The sequence below is a fragment of the Pristis pectinata genome, chromosome 4 (genome assembly GCF_009764475.1).
Source record: "Pristis pectinata isolate sPriPec2 chromosome 4, sPriPec2.1.pri, whole genome shotgun sequence".
Classification (NCBI taxonomy): Eukaryota; Metazoa; Chordata; class Chondrichthyes; order Rhinopristiformes; family Pristidae; genus Pristis; species Pristis pectinata.
The window spans coordinates 14797554-14814527 of NC_067408.1; the positions used below are offsets into that span (position 1 = coordinate 14797554).

Here is a 16974-nt window from a genome sequence, read left to right on the forward strand (position 1 = left end):
CACTCTTGATTCTGTATTTTGCTATGTTTTCCAATCATTGTTTTATTTTAACTTGGAATTTCAACCAAATTATAACATGCAAAATAAACTCATTTAGTTAAAAATGGTTAGAGCATTTGCACATTTCTTTTAAAGGAAATGATCAGTTATTCATATTGTTGATTACCACATGTAAGTTCAACAGCCAATAAATGTTCTCCATGATGCAGTCTGCAGGGGTGCATGTTACCTTAACAAGATAGATTGATAATTTCTATTATTATTTGTTTATATTCCCGTCTGAAGTTGTGGTTTAAAACACCATACACTATAGCATTCAAACAGCTGTTGAAATATGCCATAAAATAGCTGGCAATGAAAAGCCATTCTGGTATCATGTTTGCCAGCTTTGGGTTAACTGCTACTCCCAGGCCGATAAAGTTCAATGGTGCCCAACAAATAGCAAAGAGCACAAACACTACAAACATAGTCAGAAAGTTCCTGAAGTCATGGGGATTTATCCTGGATCGATTTTCGGGTTTAACTCTCCTCCTGACCCGGATGACAAAGATCCAGATATGCAGGTAGCAGTACGAGACAATGCTGATCGGCAGAAGGAAATGAATGACTACGATGGTGACTGTGTAGAAAGAACTGACTGACTGAACAAAAGTGCAGGAGTATATTCGAGGATCATACTGAAGAGATTCCACAAAGAGATTGGGAATGATTGCCAAACATGTCAACATCCAGACCAGTAACACATAGCAAGATGTGCTTCTATGGCTGAAAATCTTGTCATATTTCGGACCATGACAGATATAACAATATCTGTTGATTGCAATGCCAGTGATGTTAAAAATGGAGCCAATGACACTCAGTCCCATGAGGAGCCCACTCATTTGACAGTGGATGTAGCCATGTACCCATCCATTGTGAAGTATTGCTATTAGTATTAGAGGATAGGGATAAATTGCCACGACGAGGTCAGCAATGGCGAGACTTGCCACAAAGGCATTACCTGTAAGAAAAACACAGGTGGTTAGCTCAGCAGTAAACATCTTTGCTTGTAATTATGGTAGTTTCATTAGAATTGTTAAACCTACTGCTGGTAGAAGAGGAAGATACCCAAACAATTCAATCCATGAATCAGTCATTCTAAATCCCAATTTTAATTAGTGTTCATTTGGTTGAAGCATTACATCAAAAAAAACAATTGGCCTTTGATCTCAACACAACTATCTTTCTCTTGCTCTGACCATTGGCAATGCACTAGAGATGCATGTTCTTGTACAAGATAGAACCGGGCCAAAGCTTGACTTAATTCTGTTAGGAGAAGGTGATAAAATAAAACAGTGCACCAGGCATAGACAAGTGCTGAGTATTGTGCAGGGACAGAACAGTGTCAAATTTATCTTCTAGTGTTTGGAAGAGATAAAATTAGCCTTGGAGGTAGAATCACCATGGCCATTTTTTTACTCCTGGTCTTATTATTTTTTTATCCATTGTATTATAATTCACTTTTTACTGTTTTAGCCAAAATTAGTTCAAAAGCACATAAATTGAGCTGGCAACAGGGGTCACTAATTTACAACAAAAAAGTGCACAGCAGGTCAGGTATTTTTCCCAGTTGTGAGGGTCTGTCCTTGGCCTGAAACATCATCTCTGCTTCTTTCCCCACTGTTGTTGTCTGACCTGCAGAGCATTTCCAGGATCCTCTGTTCTTCCTTTGAATATCCAGCATCTACAGTGTTTTTTGTTCCAAACACTAAATTAGAATGTGTGAATATTTTTAATATTTGGGATGCTGGTTTGAAAATTACTTTTTATCTTCTAAATGTTTATATTGCTTTATTATTCCTGAATACAGTTTCATTCAATGGCATTTTTACACTGTTTCAGGACATCATTATCACAACTTTAACAGGCTTTCTGGAAAGAATATGTCATTTGTCTCAATAATCATTTCTAAATATTTGAATTCAATGCCACTTCCTGACACTTAGAAAGAACTCCTCCAATTCGCTTACCAATACCCATGTATCCAAAAATAGTTGCGAACCAACAATGGCAGAGAAAGCAAATGCAAAGATCTAAAGGATCCTGGCTTTATAAACAGAGCCTGAAGTAAAAAAGCAAGTCATTTTGATTGTAAAACATTGCTTAGTCTTAATCATGGGTAATACATCTTAAGAAGGATGCGATGGCCACAGTAAGGGTACAGAAAATAAAAATCAATGGAATGATCCAAGGGCCTTCATCAGTCAGGGCAATGAGTATAAGAGTTGGGACGTTACATTGCAGTTGTACAAGACGTTGGTGAGGCCATACCTGGAGTACTGCGTACAATTTTGTTTACCCTGTTACAGGACAAACATCATTAAGCTGGAAAGAGTGCGAAGAAGATTTACCAGAATGTTGCCAGGACTTGAGGGCCTGAGTTATAGGGAGAGGTTGAGCAGGCAAGGACTTTATTCCTTGGAGTGCAGTTCACTGAGGTATAATGGTGTATAAAATCATGAGGGGCATAGATAGGGTGAATGCACACAGACTTTTTCCCAAGGAAAGGGAATCAAAAACTAAACAGCATAGGTTTAAGGTGTTGAAGAATATAAAAGGCCCTGAAGGAGGTGTGTATATGGCATAAGCTGCCAGAGGAAATAGTTGAGGCAGGTACAATAACAACATTTAAAAGTCATTTGGACAGGTACGTAGATAGGAAAGGTTTAGAAGGATATGGGCCAAATGCTGGCAAATGGCATTAGCTTGGATCGGCATCTTGTTCAGCATGGACGAGTTGGGCCGAAGGGCCTGTTTCTGTGCTGTATTACTCTATGACTCCATGTACATCAATGTCAGAATGGAGACCCTCATTGGCGATCCTCAATAAGTTTTGTTCCTTGCTGTTCTCTCATTGTGGGAGATCCATTTTCTGTTGGTAGGATCAGTATGAATCTTGACCAGAAGGACGTAGTTGAGTCATAGATACATACAGCACAGAAACAGGTCCTTCAGCCCGCCACATCTGTACCAACCATCAAGTACTCCATTGATATTTAAATTCTATGATAATTGCAATTTTACTTAGAAATGGTTGCTACTGCAATTTACACTAGATAAAGGTGATTTTTGCACACTTAGCACATAAAATAAAGGGTCTAATAAAACCAGTTTCTATTTACTCATTTGCCTAGTGAGTAGATAACCAAGTGAATGGATTCAGAATGCTTGGAATTCATTGCCTAATTAGTATCAAATGTTATAGTAGTTTAAATATGGTTGCCCATGGAGAAATGAGCATGCAAATAAATGTGCATGTGCACATGGATTATCTCTTCTTGTTGAGTTAAAATATGAATGGAAAGACCTGGTCTGAAATTAGTGGCAGCATTAAATTGCAAATTATAAATTGGTCTATTATTGTCATGTGAAAAACTTTGTTTTAAAATTTTTTTTTAAATTTTATTTACAGCGTGGTAACAGGCCCTTCCGGCCCAACGAGTCCGCGCTGCCCATTTTAAACCCCAAATTAACCTACCCGTACGTCTTTAGAATGTGGGAGGAAACCGGAGCACCCGGAGGAAACCCACACAGACACGGGAGAATGCACAAACTCCTTACAGACAGCGACGGGAATCGAACAGCGATCGCTGGCGCTGTAATAGCGTTGCGCTAACCGCTACACTACCGTGTCGCCCTCCATACAGATCCATCCATACAGATCGTTTCATCACATCAGTACAATGAGGTAATATAAGTGAAAACAATAACAGAATGCAGTATAAAGTGTTACAGTTACAGAGAAAGTGCAATGAAAGCAGACAATAAGGAGCAGGTAGATTGTGAGGTTAAGAATCCATCTTAAGGGACTGTTCAATAGTCTTATAGCTACAGGATAGAAGCTGTCCTTGAGCCTGGTGGTATGTTCTTTCAGGCCTCTGTATCTTCTGCCTGATGGGAGGAGGGAGAAGAGAGAATATTCGGGGTGAGTGGGGTCTTTGAATATATTGCGGGCTTCCCCCAGAAAAATCAACGCAAAATATGCATTTCACTGTGTGTTTCAATGTACGTGTGACTAATCTTATCTTACGTTATCTTGTCTTGGCTGCTTTACAGAGAAATCGAGAACTATATCAGAGAATACTGAGAAATCAGATATATCGGAAGTACACTCGTGGTATTTAGGCTTGTTGCTCAAACACCATGGAACATACTAAATAGTGACCTGTAATCATTGCTGGTATTGAGATTGAAGGAGTTGACTGAGAGCTGCTGGTTGTCCCATAGCAGGTCCAAATGGGAAATATCCATCTTTTCTGCATCCAGTTAGTTTAACAGGGCAATTAACAGGCAGTTAGTTTAACAGTTAATCAACAGTTTAACAGGGCAAATGTAGCCTAAAGGCTCTGATACTGCTAGCCATTAGATTTCCTTTGTCAGCCTGATACAGAGGAAAAATTCATTCAGGTACAACTTTACTCTGAGTGGGGACAGTAAAACAACAATGTGCCCTAGCAATGGTGCAGTGCAAAGACAGAGAAAAAAAAGGAAAAAAATATTTAGATAGTGCCTTTCCTGATGTATTGTACTTTAGAGCCAATGTGTTGGAACAAAGGAAATGTGATTGACCATTAATGCACAACAAGATCCCGTAAACATTAACCTAACAGTCATCAGATAATTTTTTTTTACTCTATTTTACTCTTTTTACCCAGGACTTCAGAGATAACTTCTAACCTCTGTTTCAAAATTAGGAATCCTCTTGTGGGAGGAGATAAGAGCTCCATTTAAACTCTCATTCAAAAGACGGCATCTCTGACAATCTAGTTTATGAATCAAGATCAAGAATCTTATTCCAGAGACTCGAGCACTCGAATCAAGTATCAGTCTTCCTTGAAAGTAGAGTCACAGGTAGACAGGGTTGTAAAAAAGGCTTTTGGCATCCTGGCATTTATAAATCAAAGTATTGAGTATAGGAGTTGGAATGTTTTGGTGAGGTTGTATAAATCATTGGTGAGACCAAATTTAGAATATTGTGTGCAGTTCTGGTCGCCGAACTACAGGAAGGATGTCAGTAAGATTGAAAGAGTGCAGAGGAGATTTACAAGAATGTTGCCGGGTCTTCAGGAGTTGAGTTATAAGGAAAGATTGAGCATGTTAGGGCTTTATTCCTTGGAGCGGAGAAGAATGAGGGGAGATATGATAGAGGTTTATAAAATGATGAGGGGCATAGACAGGGTTAATGCAAGTAGGCTCTTTCCACCTAGATTAGGAGAGATAAGTATGAGAGGACATGACTTTAGGGTGAAAGGAGAAAGGTTTAGGGGGAACATTAGAGGGAACTTCTTCACTCAAAGAGTGGTGGGAGTGTGGAATGGGCTGCCATCTGATGTGGTAAATGCGGGCTCGCTCTTAACTTTTAAGAGTAAATTGGATAGATACATGGACGAGAGAGGTCTGGAGGGGTATGGGCTGGGGGCAGGTAGATGGGACTAACCGAATAATGTTTTGGCACAGACTAGAAGGGCCGAATGACCCATTTTCTGTGCTGTAGTTTTTCTATGGTTCTATGGTTCTAAGATTAGGCCTGTAACCTTTTGCCTAATGCATGGGCTGCCACAGCTGACAGAGAGAGAAGGAAAATTCACTTATTGTCCTTTGATGTGTGTTGTAGTCCATGGCTAAGTTTTCTGATTACTGATTACACTGATTACACTGGAAATGGCAACCCACTTAAAATGAATAACGATCTGTTGGCTTCATGAACAGAAGCTCTGGCTATTGTCACATGTGGAGCACTCACCCATAGTGTACTATTGAGTACTCACGCCAAGGATGGCAGGACTCCTTTTTTCCATTAGTGGCTATTCTTCAGGAGAATGTATGGCTGAGACACTTTTATCAGGCAGCTGAGGGCTTCTTTGTTTCTGATCTCACCTTTCCGATTTCCAGTTACCACTTAGTGCTTGAATGCTTCATCACTGTATCAAGTGCAAGGTCAATGTTGAACCAAAGCCTATGTAATAGTTAGGGTGGCACAGCAGAGCTGCTGCCTTACAGCACCAGAGACCCAGATTTAACCCTGACCTTGGGTGCTGTCTGTGTGGAGTTTGCACGTTATCTCCAGTGAAGTTTGCACGTTCTCTCCATGACCATGAGCGTTTCCCCCAGTGCTCCAGTTTCCTCCCATAGCCCAGAGACAGGTTAGGAGACCTGGGGGAGATGATAAAAAGCTTGGGAAAGGAGGGAGGTTTGAGGTCTTGTCTTAAAGGGAAAAGGGATGGAGAGAGTTGAGGAGGTTTTGTGAGGAAATTCTAGAGTGTAAGAGTTTTGGAAGCTGAAGGCACATTCACCAATGGTGATGAAATACATTAGGAGCTGAGCAAGAGTCCAAAATGGGAGAAGCACAGATGTCTTGGAGGGATCATAGGCTATTGGAGATTACAGAGCTAGGGAGGGTTGAGACCCTGGGGAGACCCGAGAATATTAAATGTGAGGTATCATCATTAGTTGAAGTAGGGAACATGTGGTGAGTGTCATGGACAAGGTGAGTTTATAGTCTGTGTGAGGAAAAATAGGCGAGAAACTAAAGATGGTATAAAATGTTCACAGGTAGTGCTCGGCCTGCTTCATTCTTCAAAATACTGGAAGACTTGAGGTTAAGGGAGGGATATTGTCGGCACATTGAATCCCTCTTACATTACCTCACTGAAACTTTCATCAAACTTTTATTTCACTTGGAATACCTCATGAATTTTCAAGTTCTATTGGTGCCCAGAGATAGCAGGACATGGTTTAAAGCCAACCTTTAACCATGTCCAACAAAATTAATTCATTCAGATTTTCAAACTATCCTGTTTGGCATTAAAGGCAAGAAGACTGCTGCTGAGAATGTATGCCTTCAGCTCCAAGAATTATCTATTACCCCACCCAAGGGACGTGGTAAAGGGACTGACTGCCAGCTCCCTCATCCTCAATTAGTGAGAAAATTGTTGGCTCCCTCACCCCTGTAGTGCAGAAGAATGCAAGCAGAATTTCTACATCCTGACAAGTCAGTAACATGCTGCACAACTTCTTTCTTCCTCACCCATGGTAAAGGCACTGATTGCCAGCTCCCTCACCTACTGGATAAGAGCAATGATTACCTGCTCCTTCAGTACTGGATGAAAGCACTGATTGGCAGCTCCTATGCCCCTGGTACAAGCAATGATTGCTAACTCTCTCACCCTATGGTAACTTTCTTAAAGCAACACTCACACATTTAATCTCCACAGCCTTATCTCCAATAATGCATTTACACTGTACCTGTAGCACAACAGAATTGCACTGTACAATCCAACACCGTTACCTCCAGAGTAACATATAATCACACATTTCCCCCATCCAACACCCCACAATATAAATGACCCATCCTTCTGACGCTCCTTGCCACTCATTCATTAATTTGATTAATTAACAACTTTACCCATTTTCTCTTATCTCTTTGCTAGGAAGATATCTCCACAAAGTACACCAAAGAATTTGTGGATTTCCTGTCTCCTAAACCGCAATCATTGGTGTGGTAGTTCAGCATTAAGTTACAGAAGTAGCATTCAGTATTCTAGACCATCAAATCAGAGAGAAGAGTTTGAATCCCACCATGGGCATTGGGGAATTTAAATACAAATACTTAAATAAATCTGGAATGCAAAAGAAAAACTTTTCTCAGTGATGGCAACCATGAAACTATCAGCTTGTTGTAAGATCTTATCTGGTTCACTTATCTGCCATCCTGACCTGGTCTGACCATTATGCAATTCCCTAAAATATGATTGTCTCTGAATTGGCTCTTCTGGCATTAAGAATGGACAATAACCACCATCATTGCCAACGATATCCACATCTGGTAAACGAATAATGAAGTTGGCAACTTCACAAGATTGAAGAGGATACATGAGAGAGACTGGCCTCCTGACTGCTAAATCTTTTGCCACCAATTCCTGTAATCAAACCATTCACAACCATGCATCCAGACAAATATCACAGCAGATGCATTTATAAACCATCCTTAATATAGCAAAATGCTTCATAGGATTAATATCAAACAAAATACGAATCATTGTCACAGCACAGAAAACTTTTTTTTAATAAAACTTTATTTATACAGCATGGTAACAGGCCCTTCTGGCCCAATGAGCCCGCACTGCCCAATTACACCAGAAGAAAACCATTTAGCCCATCAGGTCCATAATATTGCTTTGAAGGAGCTATTCCCTCCCCCCTCCCCTGCCCTCCTCAAAGCCCGACAATATGTTTCAGGTAAATATCCAATTCCTTTCTGAAAGATAATGCTGACTCTGCTCCTCACCACCATTGCAGGCACTATATTTAAGATTGAAGCATCTTGCCGTGTTAAATTTGTGTCACATTACCTCTTATTGTTTCCATAATTACCTTAACGCTGCCTCCTTTGACTATCAACCCACTTGTTACTGAAAACACAGTTTTAAGTTCATTTAAATGGTGTGGCTATCACTGGCAAGACCAGCATCTGACTGACTTTGAATTGCCTTGCCAGACTGCTTCAAAGGTTAATTCATGATTAACCACATTGCTGAGAGTCTGGAATCACATGTGGGTGTGGGAGGATGTGGTTGAGTAGCTAGTAATTGTGGTGGTGTCCTGACCCTCGGAAAAGCAGGTGAGTGCCTCTATAGTGTGGCACCACCCACAAATTAAACAGCTTTCAGGCAGAGAACTGGTGCAGGCACAGTGACCCATTAAGATGAATGGGAGAAATCAGTTGTCTGTAATCCAGTGAGCCAGTGTCTGCTTAACGGAAGCCTGACTCCTGCGCTGTACTGCAGCCTTCCATTAGGAGACCAGAGTTAGGCAGACTACTCAGCAGACCAGGAGTCCAATGACCTGCTTAGTGAAAGGCCACCAACACGCAGGAAAAGCCAAGTGATGGACTTATCTGCCAAATGCCCTGGACATACCTCAGCAGAAAATCTGCTCCTATGTGGATATGTGAATGATCCATTTAAAATTTTCAGACTTGCTCTCTGGAAAGCTTTGCAAATCAAATCAGTGTTTGGTGTTACCATTTCATTCATTGATAGTGTATTGCTGGGATGCAATTTGTACTTATTATTCACCTACCTTTTGAAAGAGCGATTGGAACACCCTTGAATTCACATAGCACCCTTGAATTCACATAGCACCCAAGAGGTAAATCCAAGTCAAAGAGATTGAGATTTGTTTCTGCTCCATAGATATCAAGTGATTTGCAATGGAGCAGAAATCCTAAAGATAGTTGGTGTGGGAATTTGGTTGTTGGAAAATACATGTACAATGGGTGAAAATCAAACAAAAACTGCAGATGCAGGGAATCTCAAATAAAAACAGAAAATGCTGGAACTACTCAGCAGGTCAGAACTGGGAAGGAAATAAGATATCTTTATTAGTCACATGTACATTGAAACACACCGTGAAATGCATCTTTTGCATAGAGTGTTCTGGGGGCAGTCCACAGGTGTCACCATGTTTCTGGCACCAACATAGCATGCCCACAACTTCCTAACCCATACGTCTTTGGAATGTGGGAGGAAACCAGAGCACCCAGAGGAACCCCACACAGTCACAGGGAGAATGTACAAACTCCTTACAGACAGTGGCCGGTATTGAACCCAGGTCGCTGGCGCTATAATAGTGTTACGCTAATCGCTACACTACTGTGAAATAGAAGAAGCTTGTTAAGCTACAGGGAGGGTGACTAAGGGTCTTTGACTTGAAACATTAGCTCTGTTTCTCTTCCCACACATGTGGCCTGACCTGTTTTTATCTTGCATCCACATAGGCAATGTTTTAGAAGAGGGATCAAGCACCATTGCAAATGGTGCATAGATCTTTACCACATCAGCTCATATACATGGAATGGACAAAGTATTGGAGCCCAATGATGTAGCTGGTTGTCTTCAGAGTCAGGTGAGCAAAAAACTGAAAACCAATTAAAACTAAAGAGATCTATTGTGACCTTGCCCTTGTGCTAAACCACCTGAAATTTGTAAAGCCTCATTTCTTGCAAAACTTCAGCAGAAGATAAACATTTATGGCTGGAGAGATGGGATCAACCTGAGAACTTTGTGCAATGAGATTGTTTGATTTGAAGCTGAACTGGTTACTAATGCGAACTGCTTCTGCATTCCTTTGCTTGCAAGCATTTGCTTTGCCTCATTGCTTTCATACAACCCTCAGAGATCAGGCACTTACTTATCATAAAGTAGCTTGTATCCAGGAGGAATTCACATCAGACAGTGTGCAGACATGCAACATCAAGACAGATGTTATTCCACTGAACTAACTCTCATTCTTTCTCAAGCTACATATGGGAGAAAGTCATTTTTTTCTTTCAAACAAATAACAGCTTCTACTGAAACAAGTGTAATCTTGTCTCTGCAAAGAAAAATATCAGTGAGACTGGAAATAAATTTCTGGACTCTAATGTCAGACAAACCACTGTGCAAAATATTTCAGAAGGCTCTGAAACATCAAAGATATAAATGAGCACGAGACATCCTCTCAGCTTCTCTGAGCTACAATAACAAATTACTCAACCAATGTCAGCAAATTGGCTTATTTTATCCTATGAGCAAGCAAAAAAACCAATCAGGCTTCAACCCTACATAGAGAAGAATAAGTGAAACTGTGGTTTCAATTTGTGTGAGTATAGACGTCATCAAAGCATAACTTCTGCTATTTCTGAGGAATTGGTATTTTATCGGATTAATCCCAAAACAGCATGTAGCACTGGGGTCCTGCAATTCCTAAGACTGTCAGGAATGAGAAGAATATCTCTGTCCACAAAGGCAGCAAACTTTTCCCCTGCTTTTCTCCAATTTCCCTCTACTCCCCTTTCAAACTCATCAATACAGAAATTTGTCCTTGGTGGTATGAACTGAATGTATGATGTGGCAGCCTTGCATTGTACAGTGCTACCAAACTTCACTCCCAATGATTCATCTCCAACCCTTCAATCCTCTCCAAAGTCCTTAAAAATTGTAATCATAAAGCCATGCAGCACAGGAACAGGCCCTTTGTCCCACCTATTCGATGCTAGCCATCAAACTCCCCTTTACACAAAGTCCGACACTAATCCTATTGTATTCTCTCCATATTTACATCAACTTCTGCCAGATTCTGTCACTCACCTAACTGACAGTGCTAAACCTATCAACTCACATAACTTTGGCAAGTTGAGGAAACCTGAGCACCCAGAGGCAGCCCACGGAGGAAGAATATGCAAACTTCACACATGGAGGTCAGGGTCCAACGTGGGTTGCTGGAGCCGTGAGGCAGCAGCTCTCCTAGTTGTGACACTGTGCCTGCCGATTTTATTTAGACCTCTGTATCTGCATCCCACCAATCAGGGTTCCATCCTGGCTGTGGTACCAAGTTAGCTCTGATCCAAGTCACTACTGACACCCAGTATGATTGTACCAAAGGTAATCCACCTATCACTTCTCATTCTTCTCAGCTTATCTTCAGCCTTTGCCATGGATGGTCGCACCATCCTCCTCCCACACCTCTTCATCAGCATCTAGCTGGATGGTATCCTGTCTGCCTTGTTTCAATCTTACCTACCCAATCACAGTCAGAGAATCACCAGCATTCTTTCCCCATGCTTGTCCAAGGACCTCACCACATCCCACATCTCTGTCAGATCCCTTCACATTTAGTGATGTATGCCTCCGTTCTATCTGTCGACGGGTTGTAAAACATAAGTAGAGAGGGAAGAAGTTCATTCTGCTTTTTATGTAACTTGCGTTTCCTGAATGTTCTTAACGTCTATATGGCACACAAGAGCAGAATTTACAAAGGGCAGCACAGTGCTACAGCTAGTAGCGCTGGAAACTCATAGCTCCAGTGACCCAGGTTCAATCCTGGTCTTTGGTGCAGTTTGTGTAGAGTTCGCATGTTGTCCCTGAGACCACATGGATTTCCTCCAGGTGCTCCAGGTTAAAGTCACAGAATCATAGATCCACAAGCATAGAAACAGGCCTTATGGCCTGTCATGTCCATGCCGACCATCAAGTACTTATCTATACTAATCCCATTGACTGGCACTAAGACAGCAGCTTTCTATGTGACAGGGGTTCGAGAGCTTGTGTAGTTGTTTCTTCATTGCTGCCTGGATTGGAGAGCATGTCTTATGAGGATAGGTTGAGCGAGCTAGGGCTTTTCTCTTTGGAGAAAAGGAGGATGAGAGGTGACTTGATAGAGGTGTACAAGATGATAAGAGGCGTAGATCGAGTGGACAGTCAGAGACTCTTCCCCAGGGCGAAAATGGCTCACACGGGGGGGGGGGGGGGGGCATAATTTTAAGGTGATTGGAGGAAGGTATAAGGGGGATGTCAGGGGTAAGTTTTTTACACAGAGAGTGGTAGGTGCATGGAACTCACTGCTTGCAGAGGTTGTGGGGACAGATACATTAGGGACATTTAAGAGACTCTTAGATAGACACATGAATGATAGAAAAATGGAGGGCTATGTGGGAGGGGAGGGTTAGATAGATCTTAGAGCAGGATAAAACATCAGCACAACATTGTGGGCTAAAGGGCCTGTACTGTGCTGTAGTGTTCTATGTTCTATGTGGTGAGAGTTCTTGCCTCTACCACTCTCCAAATGCCAATCACCCTTTCCTCTCACTTCCTAAAGACCTGCAGGTTCCTGGGTTAATTAACCAATGTGAATTGCATATGTAGTGAGTGGTAAAGTCAGGGAGGAATTGGTGGGAATGTGTGTAGAATAAAATAGGATTAGAGTAGATCGGTGCTTCATGGTCCGTGCTGACTCAGTGGGCTGACTGAGGACTTGCTTCATACAATATGATTCTATGACTCTAAGGTTTCCAGATCTTGCTGAATCTCTGTCCATGCCTTTGATCTGCAAGGACATTAAAATATATAAAATGAATGCTAGTTTGGAATAATTCCTTTCTGCTGGAGACACAAGAGACTGCAGATGCTGGAGGCTGGAACCACAAACAATCTGCTGGAGGAAATCAGTGGGTCGAGCAGCATCTGTGGGAGGAAAGGAATTGTTGACATTTTGGGTTGAATCCCTGCATCATCACTGAGAGTGGTGAGGTGAGATGGCCGGTATAAAGTGGAGGAGGGGAGTAGAGAGAAAGGAGTAATTCCTTTCTGGTTTTTGACTGTAATCAACCTACTCCCATCGTATTGAAATTCTGGCTAGGGAAACAGTGATTGCACTTACTGAAGGTCATCAATAATTTAGTCAGCATAAAGGTCATATTTTCATTGTCAGTGTACAAGATATGACTCCACATTTAAAAAGAAAATAGCGCAAAATAACTAGCAATGTACCTTAGGATTTCTATAAACTTTCTAACATCATATACATTTCAAGATAAATTCACATAGTGGAAAATTTTTGAAAGAATTCACAACTGATGTCAGAGATTTGCCTCACCAGCTGTAATGGAAGAAAGAATCAGAGGATTTTTTTGCAAATTTTCAGTATCAGCACTCACTGGTAATTTTCATTATTTGGCTTTTGACCAGTAATTGTTGATAATGGAGGAGTGGACAAGGATAAATAATGTGAATATTTTTTTTCACAATTTGTGTAAATTGATCTAACCTTTCTATCAAGCTACTAATTATCATTTGTCAATCCAGATTCCTGCAGAAATGAGATCAGAACCATGGATGGGAATTGCCAACTAATGAGTCTACAATCAAACCACTGGCTAGACCAACAACCTTAAAAGGATGAGAAGACAAAAGAGAGTGCAGAGACATCAGTATTCTGTTATATCCTGTTATTTTTTTAACCTCAGAAGGACTGATAGCAAAACTTCCTTTTTTCAAATGCTTAGAGAAGTCCCTCAATTCTGAAGGATCTGACAGCTTTCACATATTGGAGAAATATCCTCCCTGTTACACTGCAAGGTTTTATCTTGACCCAGTTTAGCTAACCCCAACTGAAGCTGTTGTGCCAAAAATTAACTAGAGAACTTTCTCCAATATATGAAAGCTATTGATGTTTACCTTATAAACCAGACAATTTGTGGCATATTGAAAAACATAGGACCCCATGTTAAGTTAAATGAGCAGGACATATGCAGTAATTCTTTCTAGCATATGATGTGACTTAAATGGGACTAAATGGCAAGTATTGATTCCACATATTGATAGCCAATGAAGTGTTACTGCCAGACAACTACCCAGTAGTAAGGGCAGGCACAGTAGTGTAGCAGTTAACGTAATGCTGTTACAGCGCCAGCGACCCGGTTCAATTCCGGCCGCTGTCTGTAAGGAGTTTGTACGTCCTCCCCTTGTCTGCGTGGGTTTCCTCCGGGTGCTCCAGTTTCCTCCCACATTCCAAAGACATATGGGTTAAGAAGTTGTGGGCATGCTATGTTGGCATTGGAAGCATGGCGACACTTGCGGGCTGCCCCCAGAACACTCTACGCAAAAGATGCATTTCACTCTGTGTTTCGATGTACATGTGACTAATAAAGATCTTATCTTATCTTGTCTTATCTACCTTGTAGGCAGTATCACCATGTGGCCCATTCAAAGCATATCCAAGAACAAGAGGAAAGATCCATTGATGATCTCGCTGTTTGCAATTTGTGTGTGTTCAGGTTGTGTCTGTTCTCAGAGTGGGCATATTTAAGAAAGGATATAACAGCATTGGGGGCAGTCCAAAACATGGGGAATAGTTACAAGATAAAGGAGTGCCGACCAAGGTGCCTTCATGAGCGAGTCCCATTTGCCTGCATTTGGCTCATATCCCCCTAAACCTTTCCTATCCATGAATCTGTTCAAGTGTTCTTTAAATGTTGTAATTGCACCCACCTCTACCACTTCCTCTAGCAGCTTGTTCCACACACCCACCACTTGCCTCCCAAGACCCCGATAAATCTTTCACCTCTCACCTTCAGCCTATGCTCCCTAGTTTTAGACTCCCCTACCCTGGGAAAAAGACCATGACCATCCGCCCTATCGATGCCCCTCACCATAAGGTGAGGGAGAAAGTGTATAGAAACGAATCCATTGAGGATGGCAAGAATGACAGGCAGGTGATAAGTCAGGATAATTTACTGAATAATAGAAGTACAACAAATCCGGATGTTAGGATACAGAATGTTAGGATCGGGGATGAGGATGTTCGGATACCGAATGTTAGGATAATTTACTGAATAATAGAAGTACAACAAATCCGGATGTTAGGATACAGAATGTTAGGATCGGGGATGAGGATGTTCGGATACCGAATGTTAGGATAATTTACTGAATAATAGAAGTACAACAAATCCGGATGTTAGGATACAGAATGTTAGGATCGGGGATGAGGATGTTCGGATACCGAATGTTAGGATAGGGGATGAGGTCTACACGAACATGTCTAAGATAGTAGGTAGCGAAGATAGTAAGAAGGATGGACAGGTAGAAAGTCAGGATAATCTGCTGATCAATAGAGGTACAATAAAATCAATAGCAGATACCAGTCTAAACATACTATATTTAAATGCACGTAGCATCAGGAATAAAGTAGATGACCTAGTGGCACAACTACAGGTTAATAAATATGACATCGTTGCAATCACTGAGTCGTGGCTTCATGATGGATGTGATTGGGAACTGAATGTCAAGGGGTATACAGTATATAGGAAGGATAGGAGGGTAGGCAGAGGGGGAGGTGTGGCCATGATGGTTAGTAGCGATATAAAATCAATAGAAAGGAAGGACATTGGGTCAGAGGAGGTGGAATCCTTATGGGTGGAGCTGAGAAATAGCAAGGGTAAAAGAACAATAATAGCAGTCATATATAGGCCCCCGAACAGCAGTCAGGAAGTGGACCATAAGTTGCAGATTGAGATAGAAAAAGCATGTCAGTGTGACAATGTGAAGATAATTATGGGGGATTTTAACATGAAGGTGGACTGGGAAATGCAGCAAGGCGGTAGTACTCAGGAGAGTGAGTTTGTGGAATGTCTAAGGGATGTTTTTCTGGAGCAACTTATTGAGGAGCCCACCAGGGGATCGGCTGTTTTGGATTGGGTGCTGTGTAGTGAACCCGAGGTGATTAGGGAACTAAAGGTAAAGGAACCACTGGGAACAAGTGATCACAATATGATTGAGTTTAGTTTCAAGTTTGAGAAGGAGAAGCTGATAACTGGTGTATCGATATTTCAGTGGAATAAGGGAAATTACAAAGGTATGAGAGATGAGTTGGCCCAAATTGATTGGAGGAGTAAGTTAGCTGGAGGGACGGCAGAGGAAAAATGGAAGAAATTTCTACAGGAAATAAGGACAATGCAGGACAGATATATTCCAAGAAAAAAAAAGGTTTTGAATGGAAAAAAGGCACAGATGTGGATAACGAGGGAGGTGAAGGATAAAATAAAAGCAAAAGGGGCGGCGTACAAAGTAGCAAAAATTAGTGGGAAAACAGAAGATTGGAACGATTTTAAAAATCTGCAGAGAGAAACTAAGAAGGTCATTAGGAAAGCAAAGATGAGTTACGAAAGGAAGCTGGCGGACAACATTCGGAAGGATTCTAAGAGTTTTTTTAAATACATAAGGAATAAAAGAGAGACACGGGTTGACATAGGACCAATTGATAATGGTGCAGGAGGTATTATAATGGATGATAGTGAGATGGCAAGGGAATTGAATGAATATTTTGCATCGGTCTTCACCGTGGAGGACATAAGCAATGTGCCCGTTAGTCAGGAGTCTCACGAATTGGAGCTGAGTTCAATTGAGATTAATAGGGAGAAGGTGCTTGGAAAACTAAAGGGGCTTAAGGCTGATAAGTCTCCCGGACCGGATGAGGTGCATCCCCGGGTTCTGAAGGAGGTGGCTGTGGAGATAGCGGAGGCGTTGGCGATTATTTTTCAGGAATCGATAGATTCTGGCATGGTTCCGGAGGACTGGAGGGTAGCGAATGTAGTTCCGTTGTATAAGAAAGGTGGGAGGC

General features: G+C 41.5%; 1 protein-coding gene across 1 annotated transcript in view; it reads right to left on the bottom strand.

Annotated features, from left to right (window-relative positions):
- Positions 1-230: 230 nt before the first annotated feature.
- The window catches only part of mtnr1al (melatonin receptor type 1A like), a 35907-nt gene continuing 19163 nt past the window's right edge, over positions 231-16974 (bottom strand). The window contains exon 2 of the mRNA XM_052013558.1: positions 231-1000. Coding sequence (XP_051869518.1) covers positions 231-1000 — 770 coding nt within the window. The remainder of the gene's footprint in view (positions 1001-16974) is intronic.